Raw genomic sequence first — 22,361 nt, forward strand, 5'->3', positions numbered from 1 at the left:
GTAATTTTTCAACTTTTTCGCATGTTTTGCAATTCAAGTATATTCTAAAGGCATTATTCTGTGTTCACTGATAAAATGATAATTTTTGTATAGCCTTGAAACTGGCCAATCCAAACAAAAGTAGTTTTGTCTCCAAAATCAAATTCAAAACATGCAAAAATTGCACAAAGAGTTGCTCTTTCATCTTCAAAAAGGTTGAGGAATTTAGGTAGTCAAATTACATTCCAAAAGTATCAAACTACACATATCCCTCATTATAAAGTTGCTGCTGGTATGCCACTGACCTTACTACACTAATAGGAGTTAGTCCAAAAGATAAGACTAACAGTTCAAAATGTTTAAGATCCTCTAACTATTTATTTCACTGAAAGAGTTTAACCATCTTTCGTAATACAATTTCATCTCTATGTGCTCCCATAGCTCTTGCATGCCCATTGGTTTACCAGTGTGTACTTAAATGAACACATGGCGTCGTTACAATAAACAGAAATGTTACTTATGGTAAGAACACCTGGGTATACACAAAGACAGACCAGGCCTTGATCTTTTTGACTTTTATTGGGTAGTAACATTTCTTGCAACCAATGCAAATTCACTTTATTATTCTGATAAAATTAGTCCACCTACACATTTCTTCACTCTTCTTATATAAATGTAGTGCCAAAGATGGGAACCCAGGAGAACATTCCTTTCCCTTTATATCCATGTATGTATGTAATGTTTTTCATCACCTTTTCTTGTACCTTAAGTTATTCTTTTATACACAACACCCAAGAGTAGCAAGTACACTTTTCATTTTTATTAATATATGTCACAATATTTTGGACTGGTTTAGATTGTCTGTAATACAAAATGCACCATCAGTACTGACTGTAACTTTACCATGTTTTACCTGTAGAGATAACGGTGTTTTAACACACCTGTATCTGTGGGTTTGTTATTAGTGAAAACAAGCTTCTGTGTGAATGTCCACAGGTAAATAAGGCGAGAGGTACAGGTACAATATCACACATGAGCGTTATGTGTGTAACAATAGTGTCATGTTACCTCAGCAATGCTGATATTTCACATGGGCCTCCATCAGCATTCACAATGAAATATTAGCACTGAATGGACCAACCTCAACATACATATATACTGACTGTATTTCACCTAAAGTTTAGCATTTTTCAAGTGACAAATTAATCCACCCTATAAAGCCACTTAAGAATTTGTGAAGTTTGATTAATATTTTTTTCTTATCATATTTTTCTTTCACTGATGCACAAGTATACCAAATCCATAAAGTTATATAGCAGATAAATGGGAAGTTTTATATACACTTTGCAATCAATAATGAAAATGTACTGGAACTTAAACATTAAAGAATCTAAGCAAAAATGCCAAATACTTGTGTGTACAAAGGATATATTTTAAAAAAAAAGCGAATGACAAAGTGGTATTACATATAGGCAGGTGTACTCAGTAAATCGTGACATAAATGATAATCTGTAAATCAAGATTCAAAACACTGTATCTGTACCAGCTAAATCAAATACGTATATATTTAGTAAATTATGACACTAATACTGTACTTACAAACAGCACAGTACCATTGCATTTACAGTATTCAGTAAATCTTGATACAGCATGCATTCACCGATTCATCTCACATATAACCAATGCACACTTACTCAATCCTCATACTACATGTATTTGCTAATTCCTCAAGGCACATGTGTTTACAGATTCGTCTCAGTATATGTTTGTACTTACTCCATGCTTATACTACGTGTATTCACAGATTCGTCACAATATATTGTGTATTTACTACATCCTAATGCTACATGTATTCACAGATTCATCACAACCTAGTGTGTATTTACTACATCCTAATGCTACATGTATTCACAGATTCATCACAACATAGTGTGTATTTACTACATCATGATGCTATGTGTATTCACAGATTCATCACAATATAGTGGGTATTTACTACATCCTAATGCTACATGTATTCACAGATTCATCACAACATAGTGTGTATTTACTACATCATGATGCTATGTGTATTCACAGATTCATCACAATATAGTGCGTATTTACTACATCCTAATGCTACATGTATTCCCAGATTCATCACAATATAGTGTGTATTTACTACATCATGATACTATATGTATTCACAGATTCATCACAATATAGTGTGTATTTACTACATCCTAATGCTACATGTATTCACAGATTCATCACAACATAGTGTGTATTTACTACATCATGATACTATGTGCATTCACAGATTCATCACAATATAGTGTGTATTTACTACATCCTAATGCAACATGTATTCACAGATTCATCACAATGTAGTGTGTATTTACTACATCATGATACTATGTGCATTCACAGATTCATCACAATATAGTGTGTATTTACTACATCCTAATGCAACATGTATTCACAGATTCATCACAATGTAGTGTGTATTTACTACATCATGATACTATGTGCATTCACAGATTCATCACAATATAGTGTGTATTTACTACATCCTAATGCTACATGTATTCACAGATTCATCACAACATAGTGTGTATTTACTACATCATGATACTATGTGCATTCACAGATTCATCACAACACAGTGTGTATTTACATCATGATGCTACGTGTATTCACAGATTCATCACAATATAGCGTGCATTTACTACATCCTAATGCTACATGTATTCACAGATTCATCACAACATAGTGTGCATTTACAACATCATGATGCTATGTGTATTCACAGATTCATCACAACATAGTGTGTATTTACAACATCATGATGCTATGTGTATTCACAGATTCATCACAATATAGCGTGCATTTACTACATCCTAATGCTACATGTATTCCCAGGTTCGTCACAATATTGTGGGCATTTACTACATCCTGATGCTACATGTATTCTCAGGTTCCTCACAATATTATGGGCATTTACTACATCCTGATGCTACATGTATTCTCAGGTTCGTCACAATATTGTGTGCATTTACTACATCATGATACTATGTGTATTCACAGATTCATCACAATATAGCATGCATTTACTACATCCTGATGCTACATGTATTCCCAGGTTCCTCACAATATTGTAGGCATTTACTACATCCTGATGCTACATGTAATCCCAGGTTCCTCACAATATTGTGGGCATTTACTCAATATATTTACTAATTTATCACAATACATACATGTATTTACTAATTTATCACCATACACATGTATTTTCACAAAACACATGACTACATGTAAAATCGTTTCTATATGCGTATCTATCAGATACCAGATTATGCTCAAGTTTCAGCCACAATTAAGCTACAATCAACACTTCTGCCTCATCCATCTGGGCATACCTGGCTATAGCATTCATCGGATGTGTTTCGTTGTAGTTCCTGGAATACCTGCACAGCAAACAGGATGGAACAGGAAAACAAAACCAAAGCGGACACCAAAGCATTTACCTGTGAAGCCTTAGAACCATATGTACACAGCACTTCCAATTCAGAAACATTCAGACACTCCAGCTACTAACAACTACCTACTGAGACAGGCCTTACCCAGAGACGGCTGACTAACCTCCCCACCCCAAGCCGTGTCAATCAGTGATCAAACACAACTCATGAATATTCATAGAAGGACTAGCCCCTACAATCTTATTACTACCAGTCGTTTATGTACAGTGAATTCGCATGTCAGGTATGATCAATACTCAGCTTAAATAATGGGAAACAGGTGAGCTACAATATGTACATGTTTTAACGACCCTTTGTACATTGCACAGGTGAAAAAGGCCACACCTGAGCCATACAGATACATGGACATGTAAGTCGTTATTAACTATCAAGGTCTAGTGAAGATTGGCAGCTTATCTACCTGTATACCTAGGAGGGTTAAAGTTCATAAACGCGTATTGTACATGTAAACGTGGTGAAGGCATTTTTAACATAAGGCAATCTATTTTAAAGAGCTACTCTGGTGTCAAAACATCTGTGTCTTAAAAGCAAGGTGAGTTGATAAAGACTGGGATAGTCTGAATTGCTTTCCTAAATTGTGAAAATATTGCAGTGAATTAAAACCGATAGTGTATGTTTCCTCAGAGTATTCAGACACAAATATTTCTGTCCCTTCTACTTTGCCTGGTGTGGCGTCACCCACGAACACATGACGTCATCAATCGATGACGTCTAACCACCAATGACGCTGCCCCTTCAAACATTCTTGACGTTATCCCAGCATGAATGCCTTACTCAATGTCACATCTGCCTAATTCGACATCATAGGGGGAATATTACCATGTCACATCTGGAAAATTTTATGAACACAGCCGAAGATTTTGTTTTTCAAGGAACCTTCAGTTATATGGGTTAAACAGTGTTATTCATCAAAATCCTATTGAAACATAGTGTTGGGCTTACTCCGTAGGATTTCTTTCATATCACTGTAATATTTCTACGCAATTTGTATTCTGACCAGAGGGGCACTTTAAATGTACGTCTAGAATTGAGTTATTCTTTAGATAAAGTCAGTTGAAAAGTAGTATAGTTAAACAATTCATTAAGTCCATCTTAACAAGTCAGTCAAATCAGCACAAGTATCAAACGAACAACAAAGTATCAGAATTCATCAATAATAGGTACATCTTATTTAAGTACATGTATACTTACACACATTGGCGGTGCAAATCTTAAGATTCTGAGACTGATTTATCTGACTACTGGTATGTGTAGTACCTTCCAGGAATTTGTGCTGTGTGCTTCATGAGTGTACTTGAAAAAAGGAAGCCAGCAGATCCAGGGAAACTTTAGATTCCAGGCATTTCATTTCATTTGGAAAGACAACTAATCTTTTAAAGAAATATTTATTTCATTTTATACACAGATCTGGTTTGGCCCAGATCTATAATCAACGCTATCAGCAGAGTGATACTATAATACTCCATGTTACTGGACTTGTATACTGAAAGACGTTTAATCAAAGTGAATTTCTTTCATGTGTTTCAAATCATATATATACTTCTATATATCCTTTAATCCGATACTTATTTGTCAGCAATCATTATAACATTATACACGTATGAGAAACTTGGCCCGCTAATACTTATTTAATACTTATAGTGACTGTGTATCAGGTATTCATTAATCTCCATGAATCTTAAAAACCAAAACTTTAATACACCCCATGCAGACTCTAATCAAATCCACAGTATTTTCACCAGCATTTTATAGGACTGTGATTTTCTACGTTCAATATTTACTTCTTTTTCAGCTGACAGGTGTCCAAGTTACAAATCCTCCACAATTGTCAGGAAACTGGTTGAAAGACTTCACACCTGTGCACGTATATATGGGTTTACACCTGTAGAGGTATAGTATACCACACTATTATCCCCAAACAAGCCCCTTCTTCCACATGCACCGACAACATGATTAACAGGTATCACAAGCCCTAGGGTGAGAGGCTCAGGTAGTCCCTGTGGTCAGCATTACAATAGATGTCCATGGGTGAAGACAGGACATTGTGCTACTCAATACTTGAGTGCACCAGGGTAGCTTGACCTTACATTTTTACAAGTACATGTACCTTACACGGAACAGTGTTTAACCCACAACTATAGTCAACAACTCACTTTTCTAAAATATCCATACATATGTGGTGCGACTAAAGAGCGAACTCATCGAAATTGACAAGTCAAATAAAAATAGGACACGTGCTATTCCATATTCAAGTAGCATACTATAAATCACATTCGATAAATTGCATCATCTAACCCAAATATCCTTAATGTATTTATGCTCCTAGTGGGCAGGATTATAAAAAGCTAAACGAGATGATTACAAATAGGTATTCACACATTATCCTGCATGTTTTCTTGCTCATTTGTTTCAATGGCATTTAATGATTCAGTAATGAAGATCTACAGGTATATGTGTACGTCGGTGTCCATAGCTGTCAGGTGTATGGGTGCAGCAAATTCTGCATAGCCCAGAGAAAACCACTGCTCTTTGCCGTATACCTTACAAACCTCTGGGCTTAACAGATTAAAGACAACAAATAATATAACCTGAGCTATTCAGGAAGAGGGATGTAAAAAAACCTAAATAAATCCAATCTGGGGCTCTAAAAGCAACCGAAAACACAATGTCGCGTCACTCATACCTCCATGCACATATGATTAAAAGGTAAAGCATGGTTCTGGTGACACAAGCCGAATCATTCTTGCATTCTCAGGTTAGATCGAGAGATAGCTGGCGTCTGATTGATCAAAACTGATAACACATGGTAGTGCTTTCAATTTCCTCAATGTGTGTGATTCTGCTTACTTTGAACTGCAAAATCTCAGTTATAAACCATCACAGAGCCAATCCGTTATGCTTTTAAACTTCAGGTGGGAAACTTTATCAATGTATATTCAAACATTTACTCTGGTGATGTCTTTTCTTTTAAAGCTGCAGACAAGAAACTTTATTGACAAGTAGCATAAGTCTTCAAAACCACCTCTTTCCTGCTCCGTTGCAGTGAAGTTGGGAGACTTGACTGGTTCTTTTAATAGCAAGGATATTGGTTTTCTCCAGGAAATAATTCTTGAGTACAGTGTAAAACTAAAACAATCAAACAACTAAACGAGTGACAATCAAACACATCATCCAAATGCCTCAGTTGTTCACATGCCCACAATCAATACCTTACAGAGCATGCCTTATGCCATATCTTCAGCCCTCTACAAAAATTCCTCATTTCGTGGTTTCAGTTTCAAATTTATGGTGTGGAACTAATGTTAAAGCAGGAAAAGGTTAATGATGCAATTGTAGTAATATCTCATAAAAAAAAAAAAGAAAAAATATTACTACTGAAGTCATGTATTCTTAATCCCTCGTGAATTACAATGGAACTTTCACAGAGCAAAGAAGGATCAGGACTCCAAACCATACATGCATGCTCTTGGAATCAACCTCCTATCATCACTCAGGCTTTTGTAGGTGCACAGCGAATCCAGCGCAACATGAATATCTTTCTTAGCCTGAATATCAGGCAGGACGTTTGCATTAGACACGCCCCAAAACATGCGGCACTCCTATTACCTGTATATCTACTGAACTGTAAGTAATACTTGAACGCAGAGGTTATATGGTATGAAGGTCAACCTGAACTGTATAAGTTCACCTGAACTCAACAAATCTGATGTTTTTAAAAGATCAGGAAAGTGGGATTTAATGCCATGTAGCATTTCAAGAGTTGCCTCCCTTGTAAATAATGTATGTACATGTATGCATTAGGAAGTCAGGTGCCCCTTGTATATAAATGATGTCCCTGTAAACATCAGAGCCACCCTTTTTTATACTCCAGGCCAAATGATATGTAACAAAACAAAAAGTTGGCTAAAATCTGAGAATGGAATATGTTTTTCAAATTCAAACTGGTTACAAATTGCCCAGAGTTTAATACCATCAGTCTCTTCAATGTCATAGCACATACATGTCCATGCTGCATATGACCCATCCACACAACTTTTAAAATTTCAAAATCTGACCTGCACACTTTGAACAAAATTAACTGTTATATATGTACTATAGACCCTTCCAAACAGTCAACCAAGAACACACAACTGACCAATCATAAGCAGTGTTTTTGCGAAAAGGTCAACTGGATGTCCCACACATTAGATACCAATGTCCATCTTTCTGTGATGTCATTACGTCACAACTGCTTTCAACGGAAACGGAATAAAATGTAACATTGTCACGAAAAGGGGTGGTCGGACATCGGATGTGTTGGATCCATCCATTCTACCGTTTGACTGTATAATATTCCTGAGTGAATGCAAGTAATACATACAAACAGGATAACAGTCATGAGTGAATCCAAGTTATACATACAAACAGGATAACATTCATGAGTGAATCCAAGTTATACATACAAACAGGATAACAGTCATGAGTGAATGCAAGTAATACATACAAACAGGATAACAGTCATGAGTGAATCCAAGTAATACATACAAACAAAATAACAGTCATGAGTGAATCCAAGTTATACATACAAACAGGATAACAGTCATGAGTGAATCCAAGTAATACATACAAACAAAATAACAGTCATGAGTGAATTCAAGTTATACATACAAACAGGATAACAGTCATGAGTGAATCCAAGTAATACATACAAACAGGATAACAGTCATGAGTGAATCCAAGTAATACATACAAACAGGATAACAGTCATGAGGGAATCCAAGTAATACATACAAACAGGATAACAGTCATGAGGGAATCCAAGTTATACATACAAACAGGATAACAGTCATGAGGGAATCCAAGTAATACATACAAACAGGATAACAGTCATGAGTGAATCCAAGTTATACATACAAACAGGATAAGTCATGAGTGAATCCAAGTAATACATACAAACAGGATAACAGTCATGAGGGAATCCAAGTAATACATACAAACAGGATAAGTCATGAGGGAATCCAAGTTATACATACAAACAGGATAAGTCATGAGTGAATCCAAGTAATACATACAAACAGGATAACAGTCATGAGGGAATCCAAGTAATACATACAAACAGGATAAGTCATGAGGGAATCCAAGTTATACATACAGACAGGTAACAACAAAATGTTTTGAGTAGCTGCTGATTAACCTACATGTAAATGTCATAAAACAATATTATATATTACAAACTATGTATGTAAGTATAAAATTTTATTTACTAGTGCAATACGGCCAGACCAGTTTAAATTTTTGGTTTATGGGCATAATGAATCTTTTTTCAATTTCAAAGGAGAGTCATAGGAGAATAAAAACAAAACTGAACAATCATCTAATTTGTGGGAAATGTGGAACGTCCCAGCAATAGTTCATATTAAAGACATATATACACTTTTTGAAACTCAGAAAAATCACAAAAATCTCAAAAAAATATCAAGATCACACCAACTACAAAGAAAGATTTTTAATTTTATTTCATTCTTTGGATTTTTTTAAATTGTTGCCCAACTTGAAAAACACAAAACAAAACTGGTGTTGTCTAATGCAGATAAAAACATTACTATATTAATGTATTTCTATAATAGTCCTAGTAAATACAAGCCTAAACAAAGCAGGCCTAAAACAAGTCAAAAGTGCCAAAGTACTCACATAAACAGGAGCCTGTTCGGGGGAACACGCCATGCGGCAAGTCTCTGGAAACAAAATAACACAGTGTTCCATAAATATATGTGTTAAATATATACCTTCTGCACACAGCCAATATAACAATAAACAACATGAATAATGTTCGTTTTATCCAATTATAAAATCTAGATGCGAAACGCACAGTAATTCACCCAGTAATGAATTAAAAAGTGACCAAATATTCTCATGGGCAACCAAATTCATATATGTCAATAACATGGAGCTTGTACATGTTTTCACATTTATTCCACACACCTTTTTCATAAAATTCTATAAACAAAACGGGGAAAACAACTGGGTTACCATATCTTGAAAAAAAAAGGATAACAAATAACATAACCTGAGTCATTCAGGAAGAGAAATGGAAAAAAGCCTTAAAGGCTACAGCCATTTTTCTTGTGACATGCTTGGTAACCTTAATTTTTAATGCGAAGTTGTTATGAGTCTTCAAAGCTATGGATAGCATCATGATAAAACAACCAGCAAGACAAAGATGCATATCATTCGTTCTGTTGCATACACGATGCCAATATGGTTAAAAAGCAAACCCTAGAGTTCAGGTGACTCAAGCAGAGACTGACGCGTTCTCGCGTTAACACAGAGATAACTCGTGTGTAACTGATCAATACTGATAGCATGGCGACGGCATCCGTTTTCTCAATGTGTGCCATTCTGCTTACTTTGAACTGTGATATCTCGCTTATGCCACACCACAAAGAGTTATCAATGCTTTTTAAACTTCATGTTGCTTATTTTATCGATGCATATACATGTACATATTTAATCTGGCAGGTTTTTTTATGACATCAATAAATGCTGCACTGTGACAAAAGTACTTGACACTGTATACTGAAGTGCATCTATGTAACACACCACCCAAAATAAGACATAACATACATGCCATATCACCCATACATGTATGCCAACTTTAATCATCAAACCCTGGTTTAACTTGGTTTGCCTTTAACATCTTACATTTACATGTACTTCACTAAACTGGGTCACTAACATGTACATATACGTAGCCTTTTGCATGTTTCTGTTCAGAAATTTCCAACAAGCCGACTACTGTCCAATCATAACAATGAACTGTAATTCACCTAGAGTTAGGCTTGTAAAAATGCGCAGAAGACTATAAAAAGGATACTTTTGACATCAACACTTCAGTTTTCCTGATGATAAATGAATTTTCTTATTTCATTGGTGTTTTACGCCGTACTCAAGAATATTTCACTCATACGACGACGGCCATCATTATGGTGGAAGGAAACTGGGCTGAGCCAGGGGGAAACCCATGACCCTCTGCAGGTTGCTGCAAGACCTAAATGTATCGAACTTCATAACAAACAATTATGTGTGCCTACTGGTTGACTGAGCCAACAGAATCAAGCAAACTGTGCCGCTTGAGAAATGCTAAACTTTAAGTGAAATACAGTATTCGTTAAAAAAATTGATTTGTAAAAAATTATGCTTAAAGTTCAATTTTTGTGAAATACAGCATTCATAAGAAAAAATTCACGTGCAAGAAAATGGTGCTTGAAGTTTTTGAGTTTATTAAATTTTATTTCATTAACCAAAAGAAAACTACGAACAGCCTTGACATTGATATTCTGGACAATTCATGCAGACACACGAATACAAGATGACCTACTCCATAACGGTACCAGAGGTCGTTCCGACTCTTACCAATCTGTTCCCAGAAATCCCCAGACTGACCTCCACTTGACCTGAATGTCAGCACGGAGGTACACAGGTAAAGTTTTTGTTAAGGACAAACTTGCTGAAAGGCTGAGACCACTTCAAAAGCAATAGTATCATATTTTATTCTGTACACACTACACACTGATCCCAGATATCATGTCAATTCTGTACAGTACATCTTCACTAGTCATCTCTCTAAAGCCCTTAACACAAAGAGACCAGCCCTTCACCATGTTTGCTCAGACAGATTTCAGATTCTCTTGTGCTGGGAAAGTAAGCCACTACATGTCACATGAGTTGACAAGGGAAAATACCTGAGCATATAACTTATAATGTTCACATCAATGTCAATGATCAATTCATATCACAATGATAACACTACAAAATCATGATGCCCGAATTCTTCAACTTTCCCACATACGAAAGAGCAGCTTTCAGTGCACATTATTAATTTGATTTTGGGGATAAAACTACACTGGTTGGATTGGCCCATTTCAGGCCTTCACAAAAAGTATAGTTTTATCAGTCTACACAGACTAATGAATATGCTCCCTCAGAATATGCTTGAATAAACACCTCGTAAACATGTGAAAAGGCAGAAGAATTACAATAAGCTGGCTTCCTCTCCAGAAGGTCTGTCAGCAACCTGCGGATGGTCGTGGGTTTGCCCCGGGCTCTCCCGGTTTCTACCCACCATAATGCTGGCTGCCGTCGTATAAGTGAAATATTCTTGAGTACGGCGTAAAACACCAATCAAATAAATAAATAAATAAATAAATAAATGCCATACACAGTGGTAAACTGCTTAATGTATTCATATTTATATTAATTATAGTATTTTGCTTGTTCACTTTAACAAACTTAACGCACTTTTCATTAATATCACTTTCAGTATTATTTCAGTCATATACTTATGTACAACCACTTTAATGAATGCAGTGTACTGTATGCTCACAACAGGCCAAACTTTGTAGAACTTCAATAAAACCCAAGATTTTCAAGATTTGCAATTTCAAGAACCTCAGATGAACCGACATAAGACTGAACCTACATGTATTCATCCAACTATCTTATTGTTGCAAAAAAAAAAAAACCATCTTCAAAACCCTCCCCAAACTTGTATCAGCCAGTTTATTTCATACCTTTACTTTTTTTCCTTTTTATTTCAAGGTCACCACCATTTATATAAGCATGAGACAAGGTTATCATTTGTCACTTTGAACTTGACACCAAACACAAGTGCACAACGTACACAAGGTGACTGGCGACAAGTTTTTACTGTGTAATCTTTTAAGCTTGTGGGCCAGTTCAGGCATCAAGACGCACACACAGTGTAAAGGTGACTGACACTTCAATATCCCCAAGTTGAGGCCTACATTACTTCATTAGGATTCCAGTAGTGAAACAATAGTGAAAAGAATAAATGCCTCTCTCAAAATACCCTTATTAAAAATGGTAATAGTTACATTTACAATAATTAGTATACAAGTATTTCATTTATGTATTCCAATGGAGCTTTAATCACATAGAACAATGCAATGCACAGTAAAACCTAGTTCCCTTGCCAGGTATCTGATGACTATGAGGTCCCAAGTTCAAACCCTTCAGCTTCTGCTGGTTTACCTACAGCTGTAATTGTTCTACTAGGTATATGTGCTGGGGTTTACTCTAAGCTTCCCCAGAAATTCGACTCTCATACTATTAGTGAAACCCATGTATTAAAACTTAAATATCAAATAGATAAATAGTTTGGTGTCAGGAAATATATGTATATATCATTGCAAAACTTTATGAAAGATATTCCAGAGGTAAGACTGCATACATGAAGAGACTACAATGACTGCACAGGTAACTTTGAAACAGGTGAAACTGGTTACGATTTCTTTTATCCTAAACTGTCATACCCCTGAGTGCCTGTGAACATACACTAGATTACATAAATGGCAACACTGTATTTAATATCTATAATTTACATTATTACTGTTTAGATAACTACAAAAAATATTTCACCTAGATGTAAACGTGTGCAAGCCTGTCAACATGTACGATGTAAACCTGGGGCTGAATTCATAATTACTGATTAAAGGGGGATAACTCTCAATAGTCTTTGCTTGGCTACTCAGCTGAACATTTCTCCATCAGGGAAGAGGGAACCATCCAAGTTAATTCTAACATTTCAAAATATATCCACGTTCTGTACCATGGTTACATCACTTCACCGTCGGGGCATCCTTTTCAAAAACAGATTACCTCTACATTTGTAAGTATAAAGTATGTTTTTCTGAAAGCAATGGAAGATTTAAGGACGAGCTACACAGACTGTCCAAATGACAGCAGAATGCATCATTTTCTTCTGTGACGTTGCAGTGTGTGTGTAGTTCATATATATATTGTGACCACACATGCACTGATAATTGTGACGTGATAAAGGAAAGAATAAATGAGTTCACAGGTTTGGACAGTCTTGATACAGTCTTGGAAGCACCTTTTTGAGTTCCCCATTACAGGCTGCATTGTACTGTATTTCACCTACGGTAAGCTTTGTCCAAGTAACAGGACACAGAACCCCTTTACAACTTCCGTTTTTCAGTAGGGACGATTGTAGTTCTGTGTATTTTAGGGTGTAAAGTCTTTTATTGCTGCCAGCCTGCCGTTTTTGGTGTACAGGTGCATGCTTGGTATCAAAATGATGGAAATTGTCTAAGCTTTGGGCAGGTATGAGTTTTAATGGTGAAAGTTTGAAATTCTGGGCGAGAGGACACAAGGAGACAGGTGGTGATGAGGCTGCGAGTGACGTCCCCTTGGCGTTGCTAGGCACCCCTCCCAGCTGCCGGCATGGAAAGGTCCAGATTTTGACGGTCAACCTATGTCAAGATTTTTACAGCTTCTTTCTCACAGGCTGGGCCAGGTATGCACCAAAGCTTATTGGCCTCGGAATGTTTGGGGCTGAGCTACAGCGCTAAACGTTAACATTGTCGCTTATGGAAAACTAATGGGGGTCTGTGGCCAACACATTTCCTTTGATTCTGACAAATTCATCCACCATATTAAAGAGGATTTTTTTCAGTTGGATTAATTTCTAACCACAAAAACTTAAGTGTTGGCATCAGAAGTATTTTGATGTGTTTTTTTAAGGCATTTTATGTTCCTCTGAAAGTGCATATTTACAAACCAAACTTTAGGTAAAATACAGTATTCACCATGATTCACCATAACATGTTCCATATATACCTCGTAGGTAAGACTTAAACCTCAGTAGGCACAAGGGCCCTTGCTACTGAATGAAGGAATAAATGAAAGCTGGGGGTTTACGCCGCACTTAACGATTTTTCAATCATATAACAATGAGTCATTAGATGTGTGCAGATATAATGTGACGTCTCGTAACAGGGTGAGTCTATGCCGCCAAAGCACTGCCACCACTGAAGAATCATGCCGAAAACACTAGACATGACACCCCACCCAGTCACATTATACTGACACCAGGCCAACCAGTTGCTTGTTCTAGCCCTCTACCTGCTGAGCACTAAACTCACAACAAAATACACAAAAATATAGAAATGAGTTGAATCCTTGGATGTCACCCATAAGTCGTCAATGTTGTAGCATAGGCACATACTGTCATACATGTGCCTTGGTTTATCCCATGCATGACCCATTTCACACCTGAATACTGGTGCACCCCTCAAAACTGCTACCCAAATGACTTAAAATTTCATCCACAAAAAAAAAAATTTCTTTTGAGGCAAATAAATGTCACAAAATATTATTTTTTGTTTCCACTAGAATATGATCCTATGTTCCCAGCAAACTTCAAAACACCTTTATAAAGTCGACAGAACTCTCAGTATTTGGAAAAATAAACAAGTTAGTCATGGATGAAATCTATGCTCATTAAGGGTATCTGATTTCTAAATAGATAATGTAAGTGGGAAGGTCTGCCAGCAACCTGCAGATGTTCATGGGCTTTCTCCGGGCTTTGTCCAGTTTCCTCCCACCATAATGTTGGCTGCTGTCGAATAAGTGAAATACTCTTGAATAGGGCGTAAAACACCAATCAAATAAATAAATAAAACATAAATAGATAACAGCCACAAAGAGTTTAATAAACAATTAATATGATTTCAGATTTCAGCATCAACCATAAATAATCAGATATCACCATATGAAACACTAGATTTCCATACACAAACAATACCCACAATATTATATGTTGTAAAGTCACTTTATAAATGCCAGCACGATCAATTATAAATATCATTAACCACTAAAGCTTTTCCTTTTAGATAGGACGTGCCTAATGAAATGTCTGTTGACCCAGCAATTGTGTTATATAGAGGACTATTGATTTCCTTTTTACACAGGCAGGTGCTAAAACAGGGCTATTACCTGTGTTTGTAGACTCACAAATTTGTGCTCGGAACCCTTCATTAATGGAAAGCGTCTAAACGGGTAAAGTTTCTCACTTCAGAATGTCATTTGTTGACAAAATGTTTTGATGCAACCATTAATTATCTGAATCACCGCAGTACTTAAGGCATCAGACAGAGTCATTATGGAGAGACATTATTCTGACCAATACTCTAATCATTCACCTGTATGCTTCAATAACAAGCTTTAATCATTCACCTGTATATTTCAATAGCAAGCTTTAATCATTCACCTGTATGCTTCAATAACAAGCTATAACCATTCACCTGTATGCTTCAATAACAAGCTTTAATCATTCACCTGTATGCTTCAATAACAAGCTTTAATCATTCACCTGTATGCTTCAAAAACAAGCTATAACCATTCACCTGTATGCTTCAATAACAAGCTTTAATCATTCACCTGTATGCTTCAATAACAAGCTTTAACCATTCACCTGTATGCTTCAATAACAAGCTTTAATCATTCACCTGTATACTTCAATAACAAGCTTTAATCATTCACCTTTATGCTTCAATAACAAGCTTTAATCATTCACCTGTATGCTTCAATAACAAGCTTTAATCATTCACCTTTATGCTTCAATAACAAGCTTTAATCATTCACCTGTATGCTTCAAAAACAAGCTATAACCATTCACCTGTATGCTTCAATAACAAGCTTTAATCATTCACCTGTATGCTTCAAAAACAAGCTATAACCATTCACCTGTATGCTTCAATAACAAGCTTTAACCATTCACCTGTATACTTCAATAACAAGCTTTAATCATTCACCTTTATGCTTCAATAACAAGCTTTAATCATTCACCTGTATGCTTCAATAACAAGTTTTAATCATTCACCTGTATGCTTCAATAACAAGCTTTAATCATTCACCTGCATGCTTCAATAACAAGCTTTAATCATTCACCTGTATGCTTCAATAACAAGTTTTAATCATTCACCTGTATGCTTCAATAACAAGCTTTAATCATTCACCTGCATGCTTCAATAACAAGCTTTAATCATTCACCTGTATGCTTCAATAACAAGCTTTAATCATTCACCTGTATACTTCAATAACAAGCTTTAATCATTCACCTTTATGCTTCAATAACAAGCTTTAATCATTCACCTGTATGCTTCAATAACAAGCTTTAATCATTCACCTGTATGCTTCAATAACAAGTTTTAATCATTCACCTGTATGCTTCAATAACAAGCTTTAATCATTCACCTGTATGCTTCAATAACAAGCTTTAATCATTCACCTGCATGCTTCAATAACAAGCTGAACATTAACGTGACTATTATAAGAGATGGCATAAATGCTACATGAAGTATAGATTTTGGTATGAGCACAGCAGATGGCACTACTCAATTCCATGCCCATTTTCAAAACTTTTCCTTTCTATTTCTTTTCTTTTGTTTAAAGAACATTGAACTCTAGTGCAAAAAGGTTTCACAGTTTTACACACACACAATACTGGGTGTAAATCCAATGGAGGAAGAAGATGAAGACTTTAAGTGTATTATCTGTCCACAATTATTCTTCTGTTCACCAATGGGGGAAAAAAGCAAAAGACTCAACAATGGCCTAGATTTATAGCCATCCCAAAATGAAAACAATTGCTTAAACATCACAGCCCAACTCTAAACTAACAGTAACTCTCACAGCCAAAATATTACACTGTTTTTTCAGAAGCAGGAAGTTTGCACTTTCTGCTTCAACACAGCTGGTCAATGTTGAATGTTTTTCTGGAAAAAATGTTTTGAAATTCAGTAGGAGCTATAGCCCTTGTGTTAGTGTATGATGGAAAACCTGGTCCAAATCACACTTCACAACAGTGAATGGCAAATGACTAATGCTGATTTTGATATTCACCTGAAAGTGTCAGAAAGATTATCTACAATCCCTATAATAGAAGATGGAAATATACATGCGGCAAGAGGATACCAGATGTACTATACATGTATTTTCAGGAATACCCCTCAAAAAATTAATATAAAGGTCTAAGTACTTTGGCAAAAAACCCTGACTTAAGTTATAACAGATATATATGCAGATAGGAGGTTTCAAATTCATAACTTTGAATTAAAAAGGAATGAAATCAGAAAAGCTCCCTGCACCCAGAAGGTTCCAATAGCTTTACAAAACCAAAACTTCATCAGTTACTATACTGAGGTGTTCCACACTTATAATATTACAAACACACATTCAAATGTTCACCATACACATGTATATAATAATTACATCCGTGTATTTTGATACAACGTATAAATTAACTTTCACTTCCAAAATTTTAAAGCGATATTAGAAAACTGAGTGGGTTAAAATACAAAGCAACACAGTCTGCATACAACTAGTATTACTGTAATTCTTCAACCTTTTCATATGTTTGCAAGGTGTTATTCAAGCCTACTCTGAAGGCACTCTTCTGTTTTGACTGATAAAATTATACTTTTTGTGAAGGCCTGAAACTGGCCAATCCAACCAATGTAGTTTTGTCTCCAAAATCAAATTAAAAATATGCATAAATTGCACTGAAAGTTGCTCTTTGATATGCGAAAAGGTTGAGAAGAAGTTAATGCTCAATTTTAGGTGTACATTTAGTTGCCAAAGGTATTGGCTAAGTCAGTGAGTAACTAGACAGATCCTGTGTGTGCTGCATGGAACTCACACTGTGTATAGTATTGAGAAGGTATACATGTATATATCAGTGGATGATTGAATGGCTCATGGAATCAGGAGCTGGATGCAAATGTTGTCAAATCCTAGAGGAAAAATCATCTGATATATTGCCATGAGAACACCAATGCAGTGAACATGTAATGTAAATTGATGGAAAGAAAACCAACCTGGGACCGTTACAGCATGTACAATACAACGTGCACAGGAAGGGGTATGTATATGTACGGTTAGCTAGTGCCATTCCATATTACAGGCAATAAATGCAGATACGCACATGCGAAGAATGAACAAGATTATCCTATCCAATAACATGACACACAAACTAGCCAAAGCGGAATAGAGCACAAATACATGGCACATGTATCCTGCACATGGGTGACATTCCACCTACACTTCTAAAATTTACAATCTTTCAGGAATCAATTATAATGATGCAACACGGAAAATTATGTAGGATTCAAAACTTACCAACAGTGCTCTTTTGAATATGCTCCTGTACACTTGCTGAAAGTTTACAGCGACCCCCTTCCCAATGCCACGTGTGCTGCCACAGCATAGGTAACCCACACCACAATACAACAATGTGCTTCAATAATACATGAAGTTAGCCAGCACATGAGAGTCAAAGTTTGTAGGTAGTGCAGCAGGCTACTGTATACAGACAGATGCCCAGTAATATCACCCCAGACACAAACATACACAATGGGAGGATGGCAGGATAAGGCTGTGGCCCTGAATACCGTAAATACCACAGAAATCATTCACGCATAATTTCAGAGCTTTCCCAAGAATTCAAACTTACAAGACAGCCCACAAAATCCTAGCAGGTACGGTCCCATAAGATCTTCTCACAACACATATGTGAAAGGCATAACAGTACATGCATGTAGTTCCCTATCTTCATTTAACATAACATTATCAAGATTAGGAAGCCTACTGCAGATAACCAACATTTCTCTGGTGACAAGAGAACTTTCATTGAATGCCACTTGTTTTCATCTGTATAAAACATGCTGGAATGTTTGTCAGCTGCTTACCAAAGGTTGGTGGTTTACCACCCATAAAACTGACCTCCATACTATAAGTGAGAAATTCTTAAATATGGCATTAAACAACATTTAAATAAATAAATAAATGTTTAGTAAGGGGGTGGGGTGGGGTGTGGGGGTGTGGCAGTGGTGACAGAAAGCAGACCCTCTGTCAGTTTACTGTGACATGCCAGATTTCTGCATGGCAGTGTGTGCTAGTGAGGCAGCACAAAACATGTATTAGTACACAGAGACGCAGATGTGATACATGACTAAAGATAGCAAACTGTACACGTATACAAATATGTGTATAGAGCAGACTATCCTCCGGGAGCCTGGGAACATGAGCTGCTTTGTGAACGACTTGGATTTCAATGAATGAAACCCACATGCCTCCTAATTTTAACAGACATGCTATGTACTTATTTATCGACAGAAGCTGCAGTGTCAGTATGCATGTGTGTGTCTGTAGAGTATGGGAACCTTGCCATGTAAACAACTGTAAACAAGTTGAACTGAAATTGAACAACTCGAATAACAAATAAACAAATTTCACAAATTTTTATCTCATTTTCCGTGTTCTCAACATGTAATTTCACAGCCAATAGAAGTGTACATGTATGTTGTTGTTTCACTGTAAACAAAAGCAGCCACAATATAATCAAATATATATACACATATATAGATACATAGATAATGTTACAGGTTAAAAAAGCAGCCTTTTGTCTTTACATGTATGAACAGAACTAGTAGAATATGATTCGTTAACAATTATAATTGGCTCTATACATGTATGTCTGCTTCATGAGATAAATTCTAATCAACCTCTCTTTTTACAATCTTAAAATCAGGCACCATTTAAGTGACCTTGCACACTGACCTTTTTGAAAGCTACATGCCTTCCTTTTTCTCTCCACATTTGCATGTAAGCATCCAGAACCGAACTTTAAGACTACAAAATTAATGTCATTAGGAAATTTATGGTATTTTCTTCACAAAACATTCACTGAATGCTTAAGTAACATTTATTTTCCCACATATGGTTTGTGTTGTTGTTGAGTTTCTGTGACCTCTTACAGGCATCAACTTTCTGTGAGACATTCTATACCTTATGCCCCTCTTGTGGTATTAAACCATTCTAAGGACAAATGGTTTGGGACTAGGATCTGGGAAATTTCACAAGTCACCAGTCACATGTTCTCATTTACTGAATAAACAAGACAACTAATCATAACAAATCTGACAAAATATACGCTGGATTTGAACTCTTCACTGCACACTTCTTAATGATACGAAACTTATTTCTGGGGCCAGTTTCATGAGGTGTACTTAGTGTTAAGTATCCCTTAGCTAAGTACACTTTATATCTACACAACACGTGTTTCAACTGTAGTTAAGGGCTTACTTAGCTTGGTGCGCTTCATGAATCCGGCCATTATATGAATGAATATTATATATATTATATTCATGAATATGTTCATGAATGAATATATTAACAGACGACTTTATCGGCATCTAGAAATGAAATTCTGACACACAGTAGCTCTATAGCAGGAACCATTTGGTCATTTAACCTCTGCTTTACCAAATGTTAAATACCAAGTTATTTCCACACATTTCATGAAAACTTGGAAAGCGTTTTTATTCTAAAGAAATGTAGTTTTACAGTTCTGATTTATAGATGTTTATATATTCACTCATGACTGGCAATGAGCGCTTCTACACTGATTTCTAAACGGTCACAGTTGCATGTATTTGAAGGTAAAACTCTCCTTGGGTATTAAAAGTGCAGGTGCTACACCACTGTAGTAAAGTTGTAATAATGTATGTGTAACACAGATCTCATAAAAGCCCCAGCTAGTCCACTTTTATATGCAAAATCATATATTAACAGCTACACATGTTTCAAGCTTACTTCCTTGTCAGGCAAATAAAATGATCAACTGGAAATCAACCAGACAGCTTGTCAACAACTTTCTGTAGAGAAGGTTTGCATTATCAACATATATGCAGACTGACATTATAAATTTATCAGACATTCTAACCATGGTCCCATACTTTTTACTGAACATCCCTAACTTCTTTTCAAAGCAAACATGTGCATTATTTATTTATTTATTTGATGTTTTTTTTTTACACCATACTCATGAATATTTCACTTATACAACGGTGGCCAGCATTATGGTGGGAGGAAACCGTGCAGAGCACAGGGGAAACCCACAACCATCCGCAGGCTGCTGGAAGACCTTCCCATGTACGGTTGGAGACAAACATGTACATACACCTACATACATCTTTCTATCTCAGGTTGATTACTCATCCTGGCTTGTATACCAAATTAAATGTACAAAAAACTTGTTGCCATGCATGTTTTATGCTGTTTCATGTACACTTCTTTTTAACATCAGGATGACTGTTCATCCTGGCATGTACACCACACTAAATGTGAAAATATGAAAAATGAAAATGTACAATATATAAGTAAAAAAAAAACGTCACCACAAAAACTGCACCAATCATAAGTAATCACAATTAAGCTTGCTCACATGATCACACAATGGGTGTACAGTACTTGATATTTGTATAAATAACACAGGAAGTGGTATCACACAGGACCTTGACTAGAGAATGTAGTTCCTGTACAACATGGGTACAGTTATCAGCACAAACAACCTGCACACATACTCACATCCACTTGTCTACTGAGAGACTACTTTGTCCACTGATCTGCTTGTACACATACCATAATTCTCCAACCTTGTCACATGTTTGTAAGGTGTTTATTCAAGCACATTCTGAAGGTATTATACTGTTTTTTTTACTGAGAAAATTATACTTTTTAAGAAAACCTGAAACTGGCCAATACAATCAATATAGTTTTGTCTCCAAAGTCAAATTAAAATATGCAGTTGGTCTTTCATATATACAAAAAGGCTGAGAAATTAGGGTACATGAGGTGTATGTATATTCAGAACATTACACACAACTTCCATTAGCCAGCAGGATATTGAATACATTAATTAAAAACAATAACAGGTGGTATTCCAAGTTAATTTCCCATTTGGTACAAAATGGATGGTAGTTTTCATATGCACATACACACGCATATATGAACAGATGGCCACACCCATGTCTGCAACAGTATACAAGCACATCATCTAAACACATGCTGACATGCAAACTTTATCATTCACCCACAGACCCTTGCAGACAAACTTTTAATTAACATATACGGAAAGGAACTTTAAATAAACAACAGGTGAAAATTGCATGTTTAAACATGTATCAGAGTGTCATTTATAAATACATACATAGTATACATGTG

At 36.0% G+C, this 22,361-nt stretch overlaps 1 protein-coding gene across 5 annotated transcripts in view; it reads right to left on the bottom strand.

The window, feature by feature from the left end:
- Positions 1–22,361, bottom strand: part of LOC135472312 (A-kinase anchor protein 13-like) — a 177,856-nt gene that overhangs the window by 137,474 nt on the left and 18,021 nt on the right. For all 5 annotated transcript variants that reach the window (XM_064751764.1, XM_064751768.1, XM_064751765.1 and 2 more), the window contains one exon: positions 9,168–9,211. In XM_064751764.1, the coding sequence (XP_064607834.1) occupies positions 9,168–9,211 (44 nt within the window). The remainder of the gene's footprint in view (positions 1–9,167; positions 9,212–22,361) is intronic.

The sequence above is a fragment of the Liolophura sinensis genome, chromosome 8 (assembly GCF_032854445.1).
Source record: "Liolophura sinensis isolate JHLJ2023 chromosome 8, CUHK_Ljap_v2, whole genome shotgun sequence".
NCBI classification, from domain to species: Eukaryota; Metazoa; Mollusca; class Polyplacophora; order Chitonida; family Chitonidae; genus Liolophura; species Liolophura sinensis.